At 37.9% G+C, this 25768-nt stretch overlaps 1 protein-coding gene across 3 annotated transcripts in view; it reads right to left on the reverse strand.

Annotated features, from left to right (window-relative positions):
• Positions 1-16289: 16289 nt before the first annotated feature.
• Positions 16290-25768, reverse strand: part of PRKD1 (protein kinase D1) — a 351724-nt gene continuing 342245 nt past the window's right edge. For all 3 annotated transcript variants that reach the window (XM_042235286.2, XM_027957223.3, XM_042235288.2), the window contains 2 exons: positions 18079-18164; positions 16290-17281 (listed from right to left, as the gene is read on the reverse strand). In XM_042235286.2, coding sequence (XP_042091220.1) covers positions 17063-17281; positions 18079-18164 — 305 coding nt within the window. In that variant the 3' untranslated portion in view covers positions 16290-17062. The remainder of the gene's footprint in view (positions 17282-18078; positions 18165-25768) is intronic.

Consider the following 25768-nt stretch of genomic DNA (forward strand, 5'->3'; position numbering starts at 1 on the left):
ACAAAAACATCCACACCCAGAAACACCCTAATCAAACTCCTGAAAACAAATGATGAGCAAAAAATCATGAAAGCTCCCCCCTCAAATATGAAACATTACATGCATATGTGGAGACAATTTGAATGACAGCAGATTTCTTATTAGACTCTAGAAAGCAGTGGTCTACTTTCAGACTACTTTTTTTTTTTAGAACCTACAAAAAAATTTTTAAAAATTTATTTATTTTATTTGGAGGCTACTTACTTTACAATATTGTAGTGTTTTTTGACATACATTGATATGAATGCCATGGGTTTACATGTTTAAGTACTGAAACAAAAGAACTGCCAACTGAGAATTCTATATCCAGTAAAACTATCCATCAGCGAGGCAAAATAAAGGTATTCTCAGATGAAGGAAAACTAGAGAGTCTGTATCAGCAATAGTCCTCTTAAAGAAATGCAAAAGGGAGTTCTCCAGATTAAATAAAAATGGCACTGCAGGCCAACTTGGAATGTCAGCAATGAAGGACAAGGAACAGAAAGTAAACATCAGTGGAAATATAAGAATATCCACTTTCAGCTTTTAAAAATATGTTTGATGATTAAAAGCAGCAATTAGTAGCAGTCTGATAGGGTTTTCAATATATGTAGATGTAATACATATTACAACTACAACATAACATAAAAAGTGAAAGCTAAAGGGACCTCTAAGGTAGTAAAGTTTTTATATTCCACTTGAAGTGGTAAAATATTAATTCTAAGTGCAGTGTAAAAAGTTAAGTATGTATATTTTAACCCTTAGATCAACCACTAATGAAAGTTACAAAGAGATATAGTACAATACTGGGCTTCTCTGGTGGCTCTGTGGTAAAGAATCCATATGCAATGCCAGAGACACAGGAGATGCGGGTTTGATCCCTGGATAGGGAAGATCCTCTGGAGAAGGGCATGACAAATCATTCCAGTGCTCTTGCCTGGAAAGTCTTATGGACAGAGAAGCCTGGAGGGCTACAGTCCATAGGGTTGCAAAGAATCAGACATAACAGAACCAACCGAGCACAAACACATAATAAAATATGCAATATACAAACCAAAAACTAATACTAAAACACAAATATTTTAATAATTCAACAGAAGACAGGAAAGGGGAAAGAATGAAAAAACAGGAGGAATGAATAGGAAAACATGATGTCATAGTAAACCTAAATGCAAAATATCAATAATTATATTTAAGTTGTCTGAACACACCAATTAAAAGCCAAAGTTTTTCACAATGAATTTTTAAAATCCAAGACCCAACTACAGGGTATACATAAGAAACTCTATGTATATCCTTTCCACAGGACAGAAAAACATGTACCATTAACCAGAAGGATACAACAATACTAAACAAAATCATCAATTAATTGGATTCAGTTGTCATTTGTAGGACATTCTACCCGACAACCCACTCCAGGAAATGGCAACCCACTCCTGTGTTCTTGCCTGGAGAATCCCAGGGATGGCGGAGCCTGGTGGGCTGCCGTCTATGGGGTCGCACAGAGTCGGACACGACTGAAGTGACTCAGCAGCAGCAGCAGCTACCCGACAACAGCAGAATACATATTCTGTTCAAGTACACATGGAACACTCTCAACACTGGCTATCATGTGGTCATAAAAAAATTAATCAATTCAAGAGAATTGAAATCATACAAAGTATATTTCCTGATCATTAGGGAATTAAACTAAGGATAACAGAAAGAACTGAAAAACTCCAAACATTTGGAAATTTTAAAACATACTTTTTTTATTGGAGTATAGTTGATTAACAATATTATATTAGTTTCAGATGAATAGCATAATGGTTCAGTATTTTTACAGATCATCTTCTTTATCCATTCTTGTTGATAGACACTTGGGTTGGTTCCATCCCTTTAGATGTTGTAAACAGTACTGCTGTTACTATTAGAGTGCATACATCTTCAAATTAGGGTGTTTTTTTTTTCTTTTTTTTTGTTCTGGATATACTCCCAAGAGTGGAGCCACTGGATCATATTGTAGTTCTATTTCTAGTTTTACTTCCATACTAGCAGCACCAATTTACATTCCTACCAATGGTGTACAGGGTTCACTTTTCCCACATTCTCGCCAATATTTGTTATCTGTATACTTTTTTTGATGAAAGCCATTCTGACAGCTGTGAGGTAGTATCTGTTTGTTGCATTTAATATCACATTTGCATTTTTCTAATAAATTAGTGATGTTGAGCATCTTTTCATGTGCCTGTTTATTCAGGTCTTCTATCCATTTTTTGATTGGATTGTTTGCATTTTGTGATAGAGTTGTATGAGCTATTTATATATTTTGTATATTAACCCTTTGTTGATCACATTATTTGCAAATATTTTCTCACATTCTATATGTAGGTTGTTTTTTGTTTATTGATGGTATCTTTTGCTGTACAAAAGCTTTTAATTAGGTCTTATTTGTTTATCTTTGCTTTTATTTTGCCTTAGGTGACATATCTACAAGATTATTGCTACAATTTGTCAAAGAGTGTTCTGATTATGTCCTCTTCTGAGAGTTCTATGGTTTCAGGTCTTCCATTTAGGTCTTTGCTCATTTTCCATTTATTTTTGTATATGGTGTGAGGAAATGTCCTGATCTCATTATTTTACATGGAGCTGTCCAGTTTTCCTAGCACCACTTCTTGAGAGATTGTCTTTTCTCCGTTGTAATTTCTTACCTTCTTGTCATTAATCGACCATAGATGTGTGGGTTTATTTCTTGGTCTCTACTTGGTTCCACTGATATGTGTCTGTTTTTGTGCAAGCCATATACAGATGTGAGAGTTGGACCATAAAGAGGGCTGAGCACTAAAGAATTTATGATTTCAAACTGGTGCTGGAGAAGAGTCTTGAGAGGACCTTGGACACCTAGGAGATGAAACCAGTTGATCCTAAAGGAAATCCAACCTGAATATTCATTGGAAGCACTGATGCTGAAGCTGAAGCTCTAACATTTTGCCTGATGCTCCAAATGGCTCACTGGCAAAGACCCTGATGCTGGGAAAGATTGAGGGCAGGAGGAGAACGGGGTAAAAGAGGATGAGATGGTTGGATGGCATCACCAACTCAATGGACATGAGTTTGAGCAAACTCCAGGAGACAGTGAAGGGCAGGAAAGCCTGGCATGCTGCAGTCCATGGCGTCTCAAAGAGTCAGACACAACTGAGCCACTGAACAACTACCACCACCACCACCAGGCTGTTTTGATTACTGAAGTTTTGAAGAATAGTCTGAGTCTGGGATGACGATATCTCCTATTTTATTCTTTTTTCTCAAGATTGCTTTGGCAATTTGAGGTCTTTGTGTTTCCATATAAATTTTAGTACTATTTGTCCTAGTTCTGTGAAAAATGTCATGGATACTTGAAAGGGATTACATTAAATCTTTAGATTTCTTTGGTAGTGTGGCCATAATAAAAATATTAACTCTTTCAATCCAATAGTACAAGAAACCTTTCCATGTTTTGGTTCAATTGAGTTCAATTGCTCAGCGGTGTCCGACTCTTTCTGACCCCATGGACTACAGCACAACAGGTCTCCCTGTTCATTACCAATTTCTGGAGCCTGTTCAAACTCATGTTCATCAAGTCAGTGATGCCATCCAAACATCTCATCCTCTGTCATTCCCTTCTCCTGCCTTCAATCTTTCCCAGCATCAGAGTCTTTTCTAATGAGTCAGTTCTTCACATCAGATGGCCAAAGTATTTGGAGCTTCAGCTTCAGCATCAGTACTTCCAATGAATATTCAGGACTGATTTCCTTTAGAATTGACTGGTTTGATCTCCTTGCAGTCCATGAGACTCTCAAGAGTCCTCTCCAGCACCACAGTACTCTGCAGAGAAGTTAAATAAGCAGGGTGACAATATACAGCCTTGATGTACTCTTTTCCCAATTTTGAACCAGTCCATCTTTCCATTTCTTTGTAGCATTTCCAATTTCATTCATCAATGTTTTATAGTTTTTAGAGTCTAGGTCTTTTACCTCTATGGTTAAGTTTATTCCTAGGTATTTTGTCAGTTTTATTATAAAGTTAACAGCCACTCACCAGGAATCCCATTCAAAGATGTTTAACCTTATGAAAGGAACATTTTTACCAAAAAAAAAAAAAAAGTATTACAGATATATATAGCAGCTCAATGAAAAATTAACTCACACTAGAAATAATGTAAATATCTTGCAATAGGTGATTGGATACACAAACTAGATCTATCCATGCAATGGAATACTACTCAGCAATAAAAAATGAATTATTGATTCACATCAAAACACAGATGGTGAGGGAAAGGAACTAGGGCTCAAAAGGTTACATACTCTGTTACATGTATATATACATACTCCAATTATATGTAATTCTGAAAAGGCAAGTCAATAGAGATGGAGAATAGATTAGTGTTTACCAGAAGTAAATGTGGAAAATAGTGTGACTACAGAAAAATATTACAAAGTAATTTTTTGGAGCAATAGAACTGTTTTATATTCTGAATATAATAGTAGCTACATTAATCTGTATGTGTTAAAACTGACAGAAACCTAGACCAAAAAACATCTATTTTATTCTATGTAAATTTTAAAGTAATAATAAATGAATCTGAACATCTTACTTTATTTGTTCGTAATTCAATGTACTACACTGGGAACAAACTGTAACTATTTTAAGGAATCAATTTCCCCAGCTTGGAGTTTTAAAAATTATTTTGTATTTCTGTATTCATAGGATTAATGAGATAATATTTGTGAAATGTTTTGAGCTCCTTAAAAGGAAGTTGCTATGCAAATATAAAGTGTTGCTATCATTACTCAGGCAGTACTTTTTTCTTCTGCTTATATGATGAAGTTTATGATCATCTTCATTTTTCACATTATTTTTAATGAATTGTAACAATAAAATGTGGTAGCCAACATATAAAATGAAACACATGTGTTAATGAGGCTAAAACTTTGCAATTAGAATTTGAAGCATCAGTCTGTCTAAAGATAATTGGATCTAATGATTATTTCTCTACATACACAAGCTACAATTTTATGATGTCCAAGTTTGGCTTATTCTGCAGTTTTGCCTACAGAGCATACTTCAAGTCACTATCTCCTCTGAGACATTCTTAGTTTATCTGAGTGCCTGAATAAAGGGAACCAAAAATGAGGAAAAAGTTCACATCAGATAGTAAGAGTACTCTTTCTTTAAAATGGAGTAATTAAAGTGTAGTCAGTTTAATTTTAGACTACTATTTTTTAAAAAGACTTTTAACCTCATTATGAACATAAGCATGATTTGATACCAATTCTTAGACTCCAAACAAACTTTTTATTACCCCTTTCTTAAGTGTAAAATAAGGAATTTCAGTTCCTCTTGACAAAATGACCTACAGCTTCCTATATATTTTGGGACAAAGTGTGAATTCTTTTTCCTGGTTTTTGAGGCCTCTGTTAATTTAGCTCTAGTTAACCTGAACCATGTTATTTCCTGAATCTACTTCTGTAATAATCCTCTGCTTTGTCAAGAGCTTTTCCCCTGTTCATTTCAAGTTCATACTCACTTCTTCCTTTTTACTCAAATGATTCCTCCTACTCCTCTGCATATAGAAGGATGAAAGTATCTGCAAAGAATCCAGTTTTTTTTTTTTTTTTGGAGATTTTGGAGGAGACCTATATATAGGTCAAACTCGTGTCTCTATGGGGGGCTTCCCTGGTGGGCTCAGACAGTAAAGAATCTGCCGGCAATGTGGGAGACCTGGGTTCAATCTCTAGTCCAGGAAGATGCCCTGGAGAAGGGAATGGCTACCCACTCCAGTATTCTTGCCTAAAGAATTCCATGTACAGAGGAGCCTGGTGGGCTTCGGCCATGGGGTTTCAAAGAGTCGGACAGGACTGTGCAACTAACACCATGTTTCCATGGAGGGAAGCAGAATCCAGTAGTCAATCAATATTAGACAGTTAACTACCTTCAAGAGTGGAGATAACATTATGAGAGAAAAGACAATAATCTATTGAGAGAAAAGAAAAACAATCTATTTGAATCTCCTTGAAAACTGACATCACTAAGTGTCCAACACTCAAGTAAAGTATAACTTCAGTTCTCAGACCAAGTCAGACTAAATACTTAGAAAGGAAAAGATCCAAGGGGTTTGGGTATATAAAAGAAATATCAATAGCATAAAACATGAAAAAAAAACCTTAATTCAAAATCTTACCATATCATTCAAGGTACAGAAAGAAGTTTTGAGGCAAATGTTCACACTTTGCAGCAGAAATTAGCTGGTAGCCCAGAATCACTTAAAGAAACCATCACTGTGGAAAGTTCCTAGACACAATCTATGACACAAAAGAGGTCCAGGGAAGAATGTGACTTTTCCTTTTTCAAAACAGAATTTGCCTCAGAGAATTAGACAATGTATGCATCATTGATACCCTGTTGACATTCAACTTAAATCATACTTTCATGAAATCTTAGAATAAGAAAGTAAGTTACAAGTCAGCTTGCCCAGCTTCTTGTCTTAGTAAGAAATAAGAAATGAACTTCAAAGGCATGAAAATTGTTTTTGTCTAAGCCCTGATGTTCATATGACTCAGAAATCTGTGGAATAAATGGAATTCTTATTGAATAGTGCTTTTTAACTTTTGGACCACACACACAGCTTTTGTAACACTAAATAACTTGAATCCATCTTATAGATAACTGGCAGTAGAGTCTTTGAAGATTTCTGAACATGTGAGTACAATGATGAAAGCAACTTGGGGTAATGTAAATCTGGCAGAGGAGTGTAGAGCAATGACATGGAAAGGAGGCTGAAGGAGAAGCTTTCACTTAGAAAATGCCTACGATGCAGTTGATTTGAAAGTAAATTGATAACACTGATTTTAGACATGTGGAATTTAAGTCATGGTGGACCTCTAGATAGATATAGATTGTTGAGCTTATCTATAGATTTATGGAGAGATATAACTGCAATGTTGAGAGTGTGAAGCAGTCAATATAAATTTGGGAATATTAGCTAAAGTAACAGTTGAATTCATCCAAATAAATCATATCAGAAGAAAATATTAGAAGAGAAAAATGAGGAAACCTTTGGAAATGCGCATACAGATAGGAGAGAGGAAGAAGCTCACATGTGTTGAGCTGCAACACATGCCAGCAATTTGGCTAAGAAATTGAAATACTTACCTTAGTTATCCCAATTGCACTCTAAAACATATATGCCACTCTACTTCTGAGTAGACTTAGAGGCAGGCTCTAGAAATAACGTGTCTAAATTTACTCAATAACGCATGGAGTTGGGATCTGGACCCATGTTTAAGCTCAGAATTCAGGCCTTTCGTGTAGTCCATCAAAACAAATGTAGGCAGGACATCAGAGAAGGAAGTTACAGGGAATATGGGCAGTACTCATACCTGTTTTTTCATTTTCTATATTCCTAGCACATAGAAAGTTGTCAAAAATAGTTGTTGAATAACTAAAGAATAATACATATTACTTACTAATGGCTTTATTGATGTCTTAGGCCAAGGATACACTAAAGAGTTTTATAGGCATTATTCTACTTAACCTCTTACAATGCCCCTGGATACAGGAGAGATTAAAATGCTTTAATGGTCACCAAGAATTCAAGACAAAGTTGGTCTGTCTCTTCATTTCTAACTTCTATGCTATCTTAAGGAAATCCATCAGTTTTGAGTAAAAAGACAATGATGACTCATTGAGAAGAGATTCAATGATGATAACAATGAAGACAAATAAGAGATAGTAATGCGCAAAGCAGGGGCGGGTGTGACGACGCACAGAGCGCAGCTGAGAGGAGATATCCCACGTCCGAGGTCAGGGGCAGAAGTTGGGAGGACCCTACGCCCGAGGGGCAGTGGCCCAGAGGAGCTACACTGCGACCGAAGTCAGGGGCGGCAGCCAGAAGTGCCAGGCTGTGACAGCCCAGGAGCCAAGAGGAGCTACCCCCGCCAGGCCAGAGTGGCGGCCGGGAGGAGCGACCCCATGCCCAAGGAGCGGTGGCTGTGTGGGCACCAGAGGGCCTAGAGGAGCTATTCCATGTTCAAGGTCGGGAGGGGTGGCAGTGAGGATATACCCCTTGTCCAAGGTAAGGAGCAGCGGCTGTGCTTTGCTGGAGCAGCTGTGAAGAGATACCCCATGTCCAAGATAAGAGAAACCCAAGTAAGACGGTAGATGTTACAAAAGGGCATCAGAGGGCAGACACACTGAAACCATACTCACAGAAAACTAGTCAATCTAATCACACCAGCACCACAGCCTTGTCTAACTCAATGAAACTAAGCCATGCCCTGTGGGGCCACCCAAGACTGGTGGGTCATGGTGGAGAGGTCTGACAGAATGCAGTCCACTGGAGAAGGGAATGGCAAACCACTTCAGTATTCTTGCCTTGAGAACCACATGAACAGTATGAAAAGGCAAAATGATAGGATACTGAAAGAGGAACTCCCCAGGTCATTAGGTGCCCAATATGCTACTGGAGGTCAGTGGAGAAATAACTCCAGAAAGAATGATGGGATGGAGCCAAAGAGAAAACAATACCCAGTTGTGGATGTGACTGGTGATAGAAGCAAGGTCCAATGCTATAAAGAGCAATATTGCATAGGAACGTGGAATGTCAGGTCCATGAATCAAGGCAAATTGGAAGTGGTCAAACAGGAGATGGCAAAAGTGAACGTCAACATTCTAGCAATCAGCGAACTAAAATAGACTGGAATGGGTGAATTTAACTCAGATGACCATTACATCTACTACTGCAGGCAGGAATCCCTTAGAAGAAATGGAGTAGCCATCACGGTCAACAAAAGAGTGTGAAATGCAGTACTTGGATGCAATCTCAAAAGCGACAGAATGCTCTCTGTTCGTTTCCAAGGCATACCATTCAATATCACGGTAATCCAAGTCCATGCCCCAACCAGTAACGCTGAAGAAGCTGAAGTTGAATGGTTCTATGAAGACCTACAAGACCTTTTAGAACTAACACACAAAAAAGATGTCCTTTACTTTATAGGGGACTGGAATGCAAAAGTAGGAAGTCAAGAAACACCTGGACTAACAGGCAAATTTGGCCTTGGAATATGGAATGAAGCAGGGCAAAGACTAATAGAGTTTTGCCAAGAAAATGCACTGGTCATAGCAAATACCCTCTTCCAACAACACAAGAGAAGACTCTACACATGGACATCACCAGATGGTCAACAATGAAATCAGATTGATTATATTCTTTGCAGCCAAAGATGGAGAAGCTCTATACAGTCAGCAAAAACAAGACCAGGAACTGACTGTGGCTCAGATAAAAAACTCTTTATTGCCAAATTCAGACTTAAATTGAAGGAGTAGGGAAAACCACTAGAACATTCAGGTATGACCTAAATGAATTCCCTTATGATTATACAGTGGAAGTAAGAAATAGATTTTAGGGACTAGATCTGTTAGATAGAGTGCCTGAACTATGGACTGAGGTTCGTGACATTGTACAGGAGACAGGGATCAAGACCATCCCCATGGAAAAGAAATGCAAAAAAGCAAAATGGCTGTCTGAGGAGGCCTTACAAATAGGTGTGAAAAGAAGAGAAGTGAAAAGCAAAGGAGTAAAGGAAAGATATAAGCATCTGAATGTAGAGTTCCAAAGAATAGCAAGGAGACATAACCTTCCTCAGTGATCAATGCAAAAAAATAGAGGAAAAGAACAGAATGGGAAAGACTAGAGATCTCTTCAAGAAAATTAGAGATACCAAGGGAACACTTCATGCAGAGATGAGCTCAATAAAGGACAGAAATGGTATGGACCTAACAGAAGCAGAAGATGTTAAGAAGAGGTGGCAAGAATACACAGAACTGTACAAAAAAGATCTTCATGACCAAGATAATCATGAACGTATGATCACTCACCTAGAGCCAGACATCCTGGAATGTGAAGTCAAGTGGGCCTTAGAAAGCATCACTACCAACAAAGCCAGTGATTCCAGTTGAGCTATTTCAAATCCTGAAAGATGATGCTGTGAAAGTGCTACACTCAGTATGCCAGCAAATTTGGAAAACTCAGCAGTGGCCACAGGACTGGAAAAGGTCAGTTTTCATTCCAATCCCAAAGAAAGGCAATGCCAAAGAATGCTCAAATTACCACACAATTGCACTCATCATCACTAGTAAGGTAATGCTCAAAATTCTCCAAGCCAGGCTTCAGCAATATGTGAACTGTGAACTTCCAGATGTTCAAGCTGGTTTTAGAAAAGACAGAGGAACCAGAGATCAAATTGCCAACATCTGCTGGATCATGGAAAAAGCAAGAGAGTTCCAGAAAAACATCTATTTCTGCTTTATTGTCTATGCCAAAGCCTTTGACTGTGTGGATCATCATAAACTGTGGAAAATTCTGAAAGAGATGGGAATACCAGATCACCTGATCTGCCTCTTGAGAAACCTGTAGGCAGGTCAGGAAGCAACAGTTCGAACTGGACATGGAACAACAGACTGGTTCCAAATAGGAAAAGGAGTCCGTCAAGGCTGTATATTGTCACCCTGCTTATTTAACTTCTATGCAGAGTACATCATGAGAAATGCTGGGCTGGAAGAAGCACAAGCTGGCATCAAGATTGCCGGGAGAAATATCAATAACCTCAGATATGCAGATGACACCACCCTTATGGCAGAAAGTGAAGAGGAACTAAAAAGCCTCTTGATGAAAGTGAAAATGGAGAGTGAAAATGTTGGCTCCTAACATTCAGAAAATGAAGATCATGGCATCTGGTCCCATCCCTTCATGGGAAATAGATAGGTAAACAGTGGAAACAGTGTCAGACTTTATTTTTTGGGCTCCAAAATTACTGCAGATGGTGACTGCAGCCATGAAATTAAAAGATGCTTACTCCTTGGAAGGAGAGTTGTGACCAACCTAGATAGCATATTCAAAAGCAGAGACATTACTTTGCCAACAAAGGTCTGTCTACTCAAGGCTATGGTTTTTCCAGTGGTCGTGTATGGATGTGAGAGTTGGACTGTGAAGAAAACTGAGCGCTGAAGAATTGATGCTTTTGAACTGTGGTGTTGGAGAAGACTCTTGAGAGTCTAGGAAAAGACTCTGATGCTGGGAGGGATTGGGGGCAGGAGGAGAAGGGGACGACAGAGGGCGAGATTGCTGGATGGCATCACTGACTTGATGGACGTGAGTCTGAGTGAACTCCGGGAGTTGGTGATGGACAAGGAGGCCTGGTGTGTTGTGATTCATGGGGTCTTGTAGAGTCGGACATGACTGAGCTACTGAATTGAACTGAGCTGAACTGAATTAGATGTTGGCTAGAATGGAAATGGTATAACTTTATTTGTTTTAGGTTTTGCTGAAGGTGGGAAGGTGAACTTTTTAAATACAAAGATATTTTGTGGTTATCAAAGCAAGTTTAATTAAGGGCAGCATTCTATCTGAAAAAAGGCAAAAAAAATCAGAAGAGTCAGATATACGGGTTACTCAGCTTTTGAGCAGATTAAAAAACAAATTCTTTCTTTGAACCCGCAAGAAAAGTTCAGAGTTGGGAGAAAATGAAACAAACAAGCCAAAGGAACAAAGGAGCAAAGAAGCTCAACATACTGAAGAAAACCCACAAAACAGCTATCACGAGTGCCAAGTCTTTGTCTTTGGAAAAATTACATGGAACGTTGTCCTCAAGCAGCATGCTGCTGTTAGCTGAAGTTAGTATTAAGGGTTTGAAGGTTCATACAGAGGACACCCCCACCTACTTATCCCTTACTGGGGAGATAGGGAATGTTTTTATTCACTTGAGTACAGGGAGTACATGAGTACATGTTGTTCAGACAATCAGAGCCCAAATTAGGGAGAAATGGATTAAGTGAAAAATTTAAATGAGATGCTTCAATTTCACATATAATTGAAATTTAATTATGTGATGGTTTAGTGGTTCATCATACTCATCACTGACTACTAACCTATACTGTCCTAGATGTGGCATCTAGGAGGCCAGTCTTTAAAAAACAAAAGCAAAAAACAAACACAGAAATGAGCAGACATAAGCAGCTGTGTACTTCAGGGAAGACAGTTTCCAGAGTATTAATCCTGGAAAGTTACTGAACAAACAAAAGCAACAACTATAACTATGACTGAGGGGGAAGGGTAGATGAATCATGATACCAAGTTGCTATGTTAGTTAAAAAAAAGTAATTTGACATGTAAAGGAACAGGAAACTGTGATGCATAGAGAGGATAAAAGAATACTTGACAGAAACTGTCTCCAGTAGGGTAGAAGATGGTAAAGAGGGCCCAGAAATTGGACTTAACAATGGCTTCAAAGTAGCTATTATAAACATGTTCAAGGAACTTAGGGAAACCACATTTACAGAATTGGAAGTATAACAATAACTCACCTGATGGAAAATACTTTTTAGAAAGATAAGCATAATAAAAACCAAAGAGAAAATTTACATTTGGAAAAAATGAAATAAAAAATTCACTGGAGACACCCGACATCATATCTGATTTGGCAGAAAAAAAAAAAAAAAAGAATAAGTTAACCTGAAGATAAATCAAAACAGATTACACAATCTGAAGAACAAAAAGAAAATGAAGAAACAAAACCAAAACAGAGTTTGAGAGACCTGTGAGACTCACTACCACATACCAAATTACATGTGAAAGGATACCCAGAGAGGAGAGAGATGAAGGACAGAGAAGTATTTGAAGAAACAATGATGAAAAACTTTTTCCAACTGTAGGAAAAAAAATTATCTACAGATCTAAGCTTAAACTCAAATAGGATGAAAACAAAGAAATCTACCCCTAGTGCATCATCCGAAAATGCTGAAAGACAAAGTCAGAATAACAAAAGCAGCAAGACAAAATGCATCACATACAAGGGAGCCACAATGTGATTAAAGGCGAGTTTTCATTAGAAACAATCAAGGCTAAAAAGCAGTGGGATGAAAACAAACCAAACCAAAAAAACCCTGTGAAGCAAGAATTCTATATCCACCAAAACTTTCCTTCAAAAATAAAGGTGAGATAAAGGCATCCCAAGATATGCAAAGACTGAGAGCACTTGTTGGTAGCAGACATGCCTTAAAAAACACTCAAGAAAGTCAGTCATTCAGGCAGAAAGGAAATGGCACTACATAGTACTCTGAATCCATATGAAGAAATAAAGAGCAATGGAAAAGGTAGTTAAATTTAAAAAAAACCCTTTTTTAAAACCTTTCTTCTCTCAACTGACTTAAAGGATAATTGTATGAAATGATGATTATAAAACAGCATTATTGAGTTGTAACATATAAGTATATAACATATAGGATAGTAACGTCACAAATAAGGGTGGAGGTAATGGAGGTGTATGGGAACACAGTTTGTATATTTCACCAGAATTAAGTTAGTATTGATGTTAACAGGGAGAAGGTGATGGCACCCCACTCCAGTACTCTTGCCTGGAAAATCCCATGGATGGAGGAGCCTGGTAGGCTGCGGTCCATGGGGTCGCGAAGAGTCGGACACAACTGAGCGACTTCCCTTTCACTTTTCACTTTCATGCATTGGAGAAGGAAATGGCAACCCAGTCCAGTGTTCTTGCCTGGAGAATCCCAGGGACGGGGGAGCCTGGTGGGCTGCCGTCTATGGGGTCGCACAGAGTCGGACACGACTGAAGTGACTTAGCAGCAGCAGTAGCAGATGTTAATAGACTGTGGTAAGTACAGATGCACATTAGCTCTAGAGTAATCACTAAAAGATAACTTAAAATAAGAAAATTGCAATGAAGGAATTACAATACTATACTAATAATATCTTGCTAACAAGAAAGAAGGTCATTAAAGAGGAGAAGAGGAACACAAGAAGACATGAAATACAAGTCAAATGCATGGTGAAAGGTTAAACAGGGGTTAACAAGGCAAGGGGATGGGGTGGAGAGAACAGTGTTTCAGAGTGAAAAGACTGAAACAAAAGAGCTTGTTCCCTTTTGGCCACAAAAAGCAGTCAAACTTTCTCCATGGGCCTCAGTGTGACTTCAGATGAACCAGTATTTGGTTCTTCAAAGTCAGTCTAAACAGACGGTAAGTAAAATGCAATCACTTCAGAGGTAGTCAAACAACATTAACTGAATAAAGCAATGAGGATACAGGTAACTTTATTATTCTCATTGCTATACTTATTCTACACATGCAATACAATGGCTGACCATGTTTTGTTTTTTTAATTTAAAGTCGCCATGAAAATGAGTATTCACTAAACTCAAAGATCCCTCAGGGCTAACAGACAAATCAACAGCATCACTGATCGAAACTTTTTTCTAGGCACAGTCCTTTTGCTCAGACCAAAAGCAGAAAGAGTGGGTGGTGGGGGTTATTCTAATGGTTCAGGATATATAGAGACGACCAATTTTTATGGCATCCTGAGTGGACTGATAATGTCACTGTTTAAGGAATATTGCCTATGTAACGACAAAGGACACATTCTCCCTGAATCACACTTCGGTTATTTCTCTTATTTTTGTCAGAATCAGAAGATATTTTTGTACTAAAAATGTTGCTCTGCCTCTTATATTACACACAGTCTACTGCCCATGTCATTGAACACTATGATGTACCACTGATGTGAAGTCTGGACAACCACACTGATGATATTTAGCATAAAATGTGGTTGCTACTTCAGTGAAATTGGATGTTTGCAGCATCAGCTGATGGAAGAAAGTGGTGTGACTTTTAATGGCCTGCTATTTTTCTGAGCATTAGCAATTACTTACTCTTTCCTGTGCTTGATGTCACTGAAGAATAAGTTGTCTTGATAGCATAGCCACACAGATATCCTTTTGACATGCTACTCTGAACGTAACAGGAATAGTCATGTTTGTTACAAACTGCTGGAACAGTTGGTAAGGGTGCCCCCCAAAAGGCTGAAACCATTATTCCTCCATGAATATTTTCTACTGTTATCTACTTCACTCCTGAACTTCTTTTCTCAAGTTGCATATTATTCCATATCATTCTATTTTAAAACATTCCTTTTATTCTGACTGAAACATTCTACTGATATTTCTCATGTTTATGTCCCTAAGACCATTCTTTCTCATCCTATCCTGAAGGACTTGAGTCATTCCAATCAGTTTGTGGCTTTTGAATTTCAGATATATATCTTCAACTCCAGAATTCTTCCCTAAACTCTACACACGTATTTAAATATCTTCAGGATATCTCAAAGTTGATGCTTAACATCAAGGAACTTTATATTCAACATATTCAAATGTGATCTCACCCTTCCTAAGGGTGTAAGTCCTTCTGATTAATAGTCCCATCAATCACCCAAGCCAAAAACTAGGATTCACTCTGGATTCCCCTAAATTTTATATTTGACCAGTAACTAAGTTTCATTGATTCCATCTATCAACATCTTTATACATACCTCTCCACCTGGCTCCCTATTTATTACTGCATTTCTTCATGCCCTCATCCCCTGTGTGTTATTACAATCGTTTACCTGGTCTTTTGGCTCATCCCTACCCTGGCTTCAATCCAGACTGTCTTGCTGGCAGAGTGAGCTTGCTGAGGTTGCTTATCCTTCTGCTTAGAAGTTTGGTGCCCTCTGACTTACACAGAATAAATTCTAAATTCCTTAAAATAATAACAAAATATATAGTGATTAACCATTGGAAAGATGAACTATTCTCCCATTCCTCCAAGTATATATAAAGCTTGTGTCTTAACATACTTTTTAAATACATTCAGCTGGCTCACTACACATAAAATTATTCCAAACATTACCATTTTTTTCTGTGATATAGTTACAGTAATACATGCTAATTCACTGTCATCCTGCTACAAAGAAAAACAGTCTACAAGTATCGACTTTACACACTTGAAGACTGCTAAAGTCTAATACTGGTTTTATTTTCCCCAGGCTAGTGAACATTACTTAATTTGGCTTTCACGTGAGAAATTTTCCAGTGTTGATGTGTTACTGCAGTTCACCTCCAAACCTACCTGTTTAAAAAGAAATTAGGGCCATTTTTCTTATCAATCAGGAAGTTACATCGAGATTGCTGTTTGTAATACTCTTATGTCTCCAAGTATTCTGTTTGGTTTTGGTAATTTTTAACTTTTCTATAGGAAACTAGATGACATGCAAGACAGAAAGGTTTCAGTACATTTGGAATCATACTTTTGTGGCTGCAGTGTAGATAAAGCTAAGTTCTAGGCCATAAGATAACCGTGACTCCTACTTGGCCTGAAAACACTAGCGTCGATCACACATGAAAATAATTCAGCCAGATGGACACATATTTTCACAAGAATATTTATTTGTTATTGTTGAAAAATACACAAAGGCAAAAGGTTGCTTAGCTGCTGATTCCCTAAAATACAGCAGGGTATTGTAAGAAAGGGGGAAATACACCTGTTCTATAAATGGCAGTTACATTTCTAAGGCATTGGGGCTTAAGAGTAGTAGGCACACTCAGGCCCATTTACTTGAGTTTAAATATACTGAGGCACAGCAGGCAGGCAAAGGATTTGAAAATATACAGTAAAATTTTTCCATGCACTTGCATCTTAGGATTGCATATTCATCCCCTGATCCCCCCAGCCTCCATCACTCGTTTTTTCTGCATGAGTTCTGGAGTTGTTCATAGAACACTGATAATAATCTACTCTTCAAGAGTTTGCTTATAGTGACAACAATGGGACACACAGAACAGAACTATTTCATGGGCAGGTTCTGTACACTCTTACCAAATTGAGGCTCCAGTAAGAAAAACACTGATTTGCAAAGGCACAGTGGAGACAGGTTTAATGCATTAAATATAACATGAATCCTTCACAATAACAAGTTTAGTGTTTCAGGGAACTTTTGTTAATACAACACAGTTGGTCACACAAAATACAAATGCTTCTGTTGATTTGTCTTGGCAACTCAGATACATCAACAGTGCTAACAGTTTAACAGCTTTGTTCTCATCTGACAGAAAATAATGGCAGTTCTGCAAGGCAAATGTTAAACCTGACCGTATGTATTTATTAATTCCACAGTGTTTTGACAGATGATAGGGGATGGAACTCAGAGGATGCTGACACGCTCACTGAGGGCCTTCATTTCTGTTTCTTCGGCCTCAGGACTGTCACTGTGGCCTGCGTTTGGATCGATCAGGTGTGTGGGGTACTGTAGCCCCTGTTCGCCTGCGAACTGCTCCCACCTTGAGTCATCGCTCTCGTGGGTGATGTAGCGCTCCCCGATTTTGCATTCCAGCTCTCGTAAATCTAACCAGGTCTGATAATCCTGAGGAAGACATTGCAAAGTGTTACCCCAGATATGACTATAACTCATTAAAGCATTTTTTTCTTATGTTATTAGTTCCGACAATATACATGTTACCCTTTTCTCTTCCACTCCAACTGTGCTGTGCTTTCCCTAAGGCACCCTGAAGTAACAGCATCAGCACCAAAGCCATCCTATTTGCCTAAACTTTGCAAATGCATATTGTTTATAGGATATCATGCATCAGAAGGTGTGCAGTTGATATCTGCAGTTAAGCGATGCAGAATGTTGGTGTTCCTTTGGAATTCGATGCCCACAAATAATCCTTCAGTATTTCAGAGGGTTGTTTTTCTAAACTTTAATTTTCAATGTGAAAATTTTTAAAACAATTGAAGAGAACAAACAGATGCATATGCTTTATATCTACCATAAATTTGTTTTACAAGTATTAACTAGGATTTAAATATATAGCTCCCAAATGAGTACAGTGCATGACCAGATGGGCATCTACTTGGATATTTATCAGGATTACACATACAGATGCTTCTGAAATCTGGTTCTCGAAGTTATGTTATGACCCTTCCTTCTTGCATTTTGTGTTTGGGGTGTGTGTGCTGTGGTGTGTTTCTCTTTTATTCAATTTTTCCTGATACAGTTAGAAACTATTAAATCCTAAGAAGTTGCATGCATTTTGGCAAACACACTGATATAATCATACTTTGAAAATATGATACAAGATTTTTTAACACATAGTATCCAGATCTTTAAATATTTAGAAGCTTATTCAACTGAGAAATTATCCAATGATTAATTTTTACCTGTAGCCAAGGGTGACTCAAGGTCTTATCCACACTATAGCGCTTTCTCATTTTCACTTGCAGCAAATTATTGATAAGATCAATGGCTGAAAAGAAATCATTGGTAAAAATAGATGATATATCTGAAACATATATATAATTTATTTATAGTTTATTTCACATCTGCTCTTTCACACAGTTAAATGCAACACAGTGATAACAGACACTAGAACCTGAAGAAAAATCCTCTTGAGAATTCTAAAACCTTGGCCTTAACATTACTTTGGATCCTAAAAAATGAAACTGAAAATAACTGTAGAGGAAGGCGTATGAGTCTTTGTGAGTATGATGTTAATTCTTTTGGTTTAGTTTTCAATACACTTTTCTGAAGTTGGAGTTTTGTTTAAACATATACCATTTAAAGGTGTTGCACTAATGTCAGGATAAAACTAATATTCAAGAGACAGCATTTACTAATTTTTGTATAAAATGTGTTTAAAGTTTGAATAAACATAATTGGCTTTGTAGTGTTTGAATTAAGTGACAGATATCTGCACATCACATTCAAAAGGAAGAAAATAAAGCACAACATAGACATGACTCATGATCAACTTAAAAAGCCAACGATCCAGGAGGTGAAACACTTATCTCTTTCAATTCGCTTTTAAAATTAACCACTGAGTTACAATTTTATCAGCCTTCACTGTTTCACAGGGAAGACAGGGAAGCAACCTAACAGCAATTCTTCCAAGGAGTCACAATCACAAACCATCCAGCCTTGTACTCAGCCTCTGATGGGGACTTTAACACAGTGTAATTTAGGAAAAAGGTGATTCTTCTAGTTATCTAGTCTACAAAGCATTTTGCCTAGAGTATCATGTGTCAATCGCCTTTCCAAAAACTATATTTTCAGCCTATACCATTAACTACAGGGAATATGTTATGCACAGGCCTGTACTATAATTAACAGAGTCTCTTTGAAAAATAAGAATAAGTTTCTCATCACTCCCAGGCAAAGGGCTGGAAGCAGTAAAAAGTACATCCTGGAAAGACATCTTGAAAACAAGATCTTGAAGTACTGATGTGACTGATGGAAAACCATTAGTGACTGTTCCCCTAACCAGAGCCTTGAGGGAGTTGCTGAGAAAGGGCGTCACTAGCCGAAAGGCTAAACAAAGTCATGAAAGGCCTGAAGGTTTGACATTGAGGACTGTGCATTCTATATCCCTGATCTGAGATGGTAAAGAACAGATACCTCTAGAGCACGAATAAGGAAGTAGAAGTTAACAATAAAGGCATGCAAGGATTAGGATCTGGGCTTTTGCCTGTGAATGGCATCAGCCCCCTGATCCCCACTTTATTTCTGAGTCTTCTTTTTCTTTAGTCTGCTACAGCACCGCTCCCTTGGGGCGGTTCATTGTTGGGCTGGTCCCGACATTAACAGTTCACTATTTATTAAATTCATTAGCTTATGCTTCCCATTCATTCCAATAGTAACTTCTCGTTTCTTTCTTTTCACTAGCATTTTCCTCCCCAAAAGAATTTAGTGAAATCTGCCAAACTAATGGAAACATTCACATTTTGCTAAAGAATACATTCCCTCCCTTAATCTATCCTGGTCATTAAGTTTCTTAAGAGATGGATCTCCCTACCAAATACCTTAAATAGGTATCTGACAAAGATGCAAATTCACTCCCCAACTTCCTCAAGTACCAAGTCCTGAATGAGAAGGCTTTGACCCAATTCCTTGGTCTACATCACTCACTCTGAATGGATCTGAAAACACTTCATTTACAGAAGTCCCTGTAAAATAAAAATAACTTTATTCTATCAGAATGAATCAGAATTCTGTTATCTAGCAAAGAGAAATGATTCTTACAGGCTTTTGGTAATCTAGAATTGTAGCTCTTGATACTAATATTCAAAGTATCTGCTTGCATGGAAGGAATGCAGAATGAAACTGCTAAGAATTTTTTCACTGGAGAAAGTAAATGTAACAACACACATTTAAATGCTGTCTATGCCCTTAGCCTGGAGAAGGAAATGGCAACCCACTCCACTATCCTTGCCTAGAGAATCCCATGGACAGAGGAGCCTGGCAGGCTACAGTCCATGGGGTCACAAGAGTTGGACACGACTTAGCGACTAAACCTGATGCTCTTCCACCCTTGCCTTAGCTAGGATTCCTTAGGAAACACAGTATTTAGTACAATTTCAAATTCCAAGCATGTGTTCTCAGAGAGCTTTTGAAAGTATAGTTCTCTCAGTGAACTGTGTATCGGGCCTGGGCTTTAAAACATCCATCCACATGATTTACTCACTGGTGAGTAAAGCGCACCTTCCATTCTGGCTGCTGTGAAGTCACACAGCAAAAAATGGAGAATAAGGGCAGAAAGGAGAGTGCGTGTGCTCCGGCAAGCATGTCGCAACATTACACTACCCCGGACGCCACAGGGGATAAGGACATGTTATTAATTCACTTCTTCTGCTTTGAATTCTATAATTAGGAAGGTAGGAGTACAGTAACTTGACAGAAAGTCTGGTTTGTGCCCAAATGGGCCCCAACAGTGAACCACACTGCCTAATGGGGAGGGAAGTACTGCCAGAGGAGAAACTCGATGTGTGTGAAGGGAATGAAATATATGAAGATGAAAAAATTGCTCTGCTGAGTGAAGCATGTAATCACAAGTCCGACTACAGCTGCAGTACCCAGCTGACCTGAATAAGCACAGCAAGCCAGTGACAAATACCTCCAAGAGAAAAGACTTTAGGACATAAGGAGGGAATTAGACGGGACACGTGTCTATATACTTGTGTGTGTGTTTGTGCATTTACAAATACATTTTGTGGCTCTTGGCAGCAGGAAACAGAAATAAACATTAAATGATGGACATTAGTTAAATATTGGGAACTTGATATTGCTCAGAAAACAGGCCCATCATTAGTGTTTGAGAGCTCCATTCCACTGGCCACTATTTCTGGAACTCCTAAATCCTTTCCTTTACATTAATTAAGTTTCATATAACCCAACATTAAATGCACCCTCCAAAATACTTTCACTGAGCTCATTTTATAAAAAGACTCTAACGTGTGTGCGTTTTTAAAACATATTCTCTTTATTGACCACATCCATCACGTGTGTGTGTCATTTGTTTATCTGTGTATTCACCAAATCTTCCTTAAGGGACTACTGTTGGCAATGACACTGGCAATAAAAAAGTTAATGATAAAGCTCTGAAAAGCTCCCAAGTGCAAAGGCAATTCCAAAGGCAAAATATGCATACATACAAAATGACAGAATGCACCATTCTAAATCTTTGACTTTTTTTTTATTAATACCCTCCTCAAAGAAAAAGTGCTTTCTTCAGCATTTCTGAAATGTAACTAGCTAGGGTCCTAGTGACTAACTCCAGTGGTCCAAACTACTTCACATGTCAATAATATTTCATGATACCAGTGACGAGAATTATTTTCTCCTATGTTGTGCCCAAAGTGGTCATTTTTACAACTTACCGATACTAATCCTATTTATGTTTTAGATGCAATGGAGAACTTGACTATTCCACACGACAGCTCTTCAGGTCTTCGGGACTGTGATTCACTTTACCCTTGCTCTCTACAGTTCTTTCAGCTGCCCTTCAGCCTCCCCAGTTTCTCTGTGCACCCTAGCTTTTATGTCTACCAGCTGTTCTTGTTCACAGTAGACCAGAATTTTTCTCACAATTAGCTGCCAACTTGATATGAACACATAGGTATTATTCATAAGGCTTAGGATGAAATTTTTCTTTTTTTTTAATTTTCTTTTTTTTTAAAATTTCACATTCATATTCTTAGGTAGTCTTCATAACAAGCATATAAAAGTAGTTATTATTTTACCTCTATTTTATATAAAAGGAAAAACTGGAACTTCAAAAGGTCACAAAATTTGGTCAGACAGTTTTCAGGTAACAGCTGAAGATGAAACCCAGGGGAACGGATTCCAAACCCATGCTCTTAAATACTGTGGCATGCACATCCACGTCATACCATTAACTCATCATTATTAACGGGATGATAATGTAAAAATCTAATTAAATTAAGAAAATTCCAACAATAAACATTAAATTCTTCTTAGTTATGTTTCTACCACACTCCTGTGTACATAACTGCACAGATATAGACAGATTTTTCTATCTCTCTAATCTAATCTATCTTTCTGACTTTAGTTCAACATTTTGGCTTTCAAAGACCATTCTGAATGTGATGTGATCCTCTGCCATTGAATGGACTAATCCTCTACCTTTCTACCATTTCCAAACTGAATAAGCCTATCTGCTATGTATTAATCAAATTACTAAGAATCTTTTTTCAGGATAAAGCTTAAACACAGAACTTAATGACTCTATAATAGATTAAACTCACAACTGCCATGCCTATAAATTATCTGAACACACTGATAAATGAGAAATGTTTCCTCCCAAGAGTATCTCATTCAGCCCATATGCAATCATCTTCTCTAAAGGCTATCATGGGAGATTTTTTTCCTAATGCTTTCTTATAGTTAAGAAACATCAGTTTCTTATAGTTAAGAAACATCCTTGGTATTACTCACTCTACTAATCTGTCAAACTATTTAAAAAAGAATATAATTATTCTAAGGTAAGAGATCCTAAGTAAACTAATATTGACTAGTATTGGTTTTTAGTCATTTCCTTCTTAATACCGGAGTTTTCTAAATGTTTGCATACTATTCATCACTCATTCTAGGATTTAGACAAGAACAACTATTAAGCTTCTTCCTGAATGATTACAGAATCCATTCTTTCCCTCTTTTAGAAATTCAGAAAACTTTGGTCTGTTCTAAGTATCCTGGTATCTCTCCCAATTTATTCAGGATTTACTAATTATCCACAATGGCTCTAAGAACACCTCTGTCAGCTTCTTCAACATATAGCATGTCCTGCTCTGAACATCAGTCATAGTTTACAGTTGCTATTAAATGTTCTCTTGTGACACCACTATCCCCCACCCGACTCCCCAAGTACTAGCTCCCAGCAGAGACTGTTAAGTGTAAGCCTCAAATGTAAAGATCTAAGCTAAGAGGAGAAGGAAGCCAATATTAATGGAGTAAAAAGACTAGTAAAACTGGAGTAGCTATGGCAGTCCCCCCAAAGAGCCAACATCGGGGAAATAATTCCAAATGGGATCTCAACTCCAGTTCCAAAACTCAAGTCAAGACTGGGTATTCTGATCCAGAGAGAATTTGATAGGACTTGCCTCTGAAACTGAAGAGGTGGGAGAAAGGAGAGACAACAGGAAAGACAGATATAAAACTGAGCCATTCTGAGAACTTCTTTCAAAAACAAAGCCAAGGAGGAAGGGACCATGGTTTGGCAGTGGGAAATAAGAAAAGAGGACTGCAGCAGAATGGGAAGTCAGAAGGAAAAGTGACCGGCTGGAATGTCAGAACAAGATACTAGCGCCCAAGGTGGAAGGTGAGAAGGATGCAGAAAACTCCAGGTTTCCTGGAGCTCCAGGAAGATATAGAGCCCCATGATAAAGAGATATTTGGGAAAGCAGAGAAAGTCTCAAATTCCTGATACCTATTACTTCCTTCCATAGATATGGCAAAAAGTACCTATTCCAATGCGCTTCCCTGGTGGCTCAGTGGTAAAAAAATCTGCCTCCTAAATGGAGGAGATGTGAGTTTGAACCTCTCGAGTAGGAAATGGCAAACCACTCCAGTCTTCTTGCTGGTGAATCCCATGGACAGAGAGCCTAGCAGGCTACAGTCCATAGGGTTGCAGAGTTAGGTGCAACTGAGCGCACACGCCACCACATATTGAAGTATCTGCTTTTCATGAGATAAAGTCTATTGTTACACAAGGCTGGATTCTCCACAGTTTGGGGCAATAAGCAGATATAATTTGGAATAGCTGTTGTTGTGTCTGGGGCCAAATATGTGCAGGAAAATCCTCCATTCTCTTGAGTTATATTTTTTTCCTTATACACGCTCTTTCCCTTATTTTCTCAATTTGAGGCCCTCCTCCCTATCAGTGGCTGGTTCCTCCTTCTCTTGCAGTAAATACATCATCAACTTTTTCAGAGAGTAGTAGAATTATTTTCTGATTGTACCTGCCCATTTACTCTGAGAGTTAGCCTTTCTACTCTTATTGAGAGCTCTGTTCTCTGATTCACCCTTGAACTCAATCTCTTCCTTCCATATTACTAATAAATAGTCTTAAGAGCAAGCTCTCTGAGCACCTCAAATAGCGACATTGGGACAATGTAAGAAGTCTTTTCCTTTCTCACAGGAAAATTTTAAGCAATTGGATGGTTCATATTTTATTGTAAAGAATCTCCTCTCAAAAGTATAGCATTTTATGTTTTCTAAAATGTCTCTAGCCATAGATTCATATTAATGTTTCCCATAAATTAAAATAAAAGCAAAGAAAATCTGTTTTATGATGCCTAATGTTTCTTTTTTGCTACAACAAATTCTTGGCTAACACAGTTATTTTTCTCCTAATGTCCTGTAAAATAATTTGAAAAATTTATCAAACATTCCTTTTTTTTTTTTTTAACCAGAATGGACTTTCAGCAGATGTGGGGATAGCTGAAGTTCTGTGCAGCCTGTTTGACAGGTGTACAAATATATCTGAACAAGAATAAAATTAAAAGGTATACACAGGTGCTGAAGGGCTTTATGCCTTAATATGAAAAGAAATGTTCCATCAGACTGTTAATTATATGGATTCTATTTTCTTCAGGTGTCAAAATTCAGAATCATCTCTGAAATTGTGGAACCTATATTGCAGTCATTCTCCATTTCAAAGTAAATACCACATATATGGACACAACAGGCTCTGAGTGCATAGAAGGCACACTGGCATGTGTTACAGCTAAACTGAAAGGACTCCAAAACTTGGAGAACAGGCCAGAAAAAGAATGGAACTGAATATTTTTGAAGACATAATAGGTCCCTCAGGTCACCCCTCTCAGTCACCTTACATTTTGCAAAAAAAAATTTCTTTTGAATGTGCTGTTTGGCCTATGGGATTTTAGTCCCTGATCTGGGATGAAACCTGGGCCTCTGAGGTCAAAGGGCCAGGTGTGAACCCATGGACTGCCACAGAAGTCCACCATTTCCCATCTTTTATCATTTTGGTACCTGCCTGTCTCCCCATTTTCCCTACTAGATTTCAGCTTCTTTAAGCTTTCCCAGATTGTATATTCATTTTTACACAATTTCATAAATATTTAAAATAAAATGCATCATTTAATGTATTAGGAAAATGCTTGCTAAATAGCATTTGGTAGACTGAATACATTAATTAGACATTTAAATATGCATTTTCTCAGCTCTAAGTTTTAATATCCACATTATGTGCATATGGTTTGTATATTTTGGCTAAAAATACTCCTGGATGGTAGGACATCACATCTCTACAAACAGATCACAGGATCAGGGGCTTCCATCAGAAAATCAGAATAATGCTGAGAGTATCTGCAGTACAGATCATGCTTATTTTACAATGTTTATTTGACACAAGAGAAATTATCTGTGAAACTCTGGGGCTGACCTGTTTTGTACTGACAAGGCAGTTTAAAGAATTGCTTTTCCATACTGTCTTCTGTCCAGCTGCAGATTAGTGAGGTACAGATTTTCAAATTAGAAGCCAGATCACAACTATCACTCCTGGGTTGGAGTCATCATTGGTCACCACCGAGC

Source organism: Ovis aries, chromosome 18 (assembly GCF_016772045.2).
Source record: "Ovis aries strain OAR_USU_Benz2616 breed Rambouillet chromosome 18, ARS-UI_Ramb_v3.0, whole genome shotgun sequence".
NCBI classification, from domain to species: domain Eukaryota; kingdom Metazoa; phylum Chordata; class Mammalia; order Artiodactyla; family Bovidae; genus Ovis; species Ovis aries.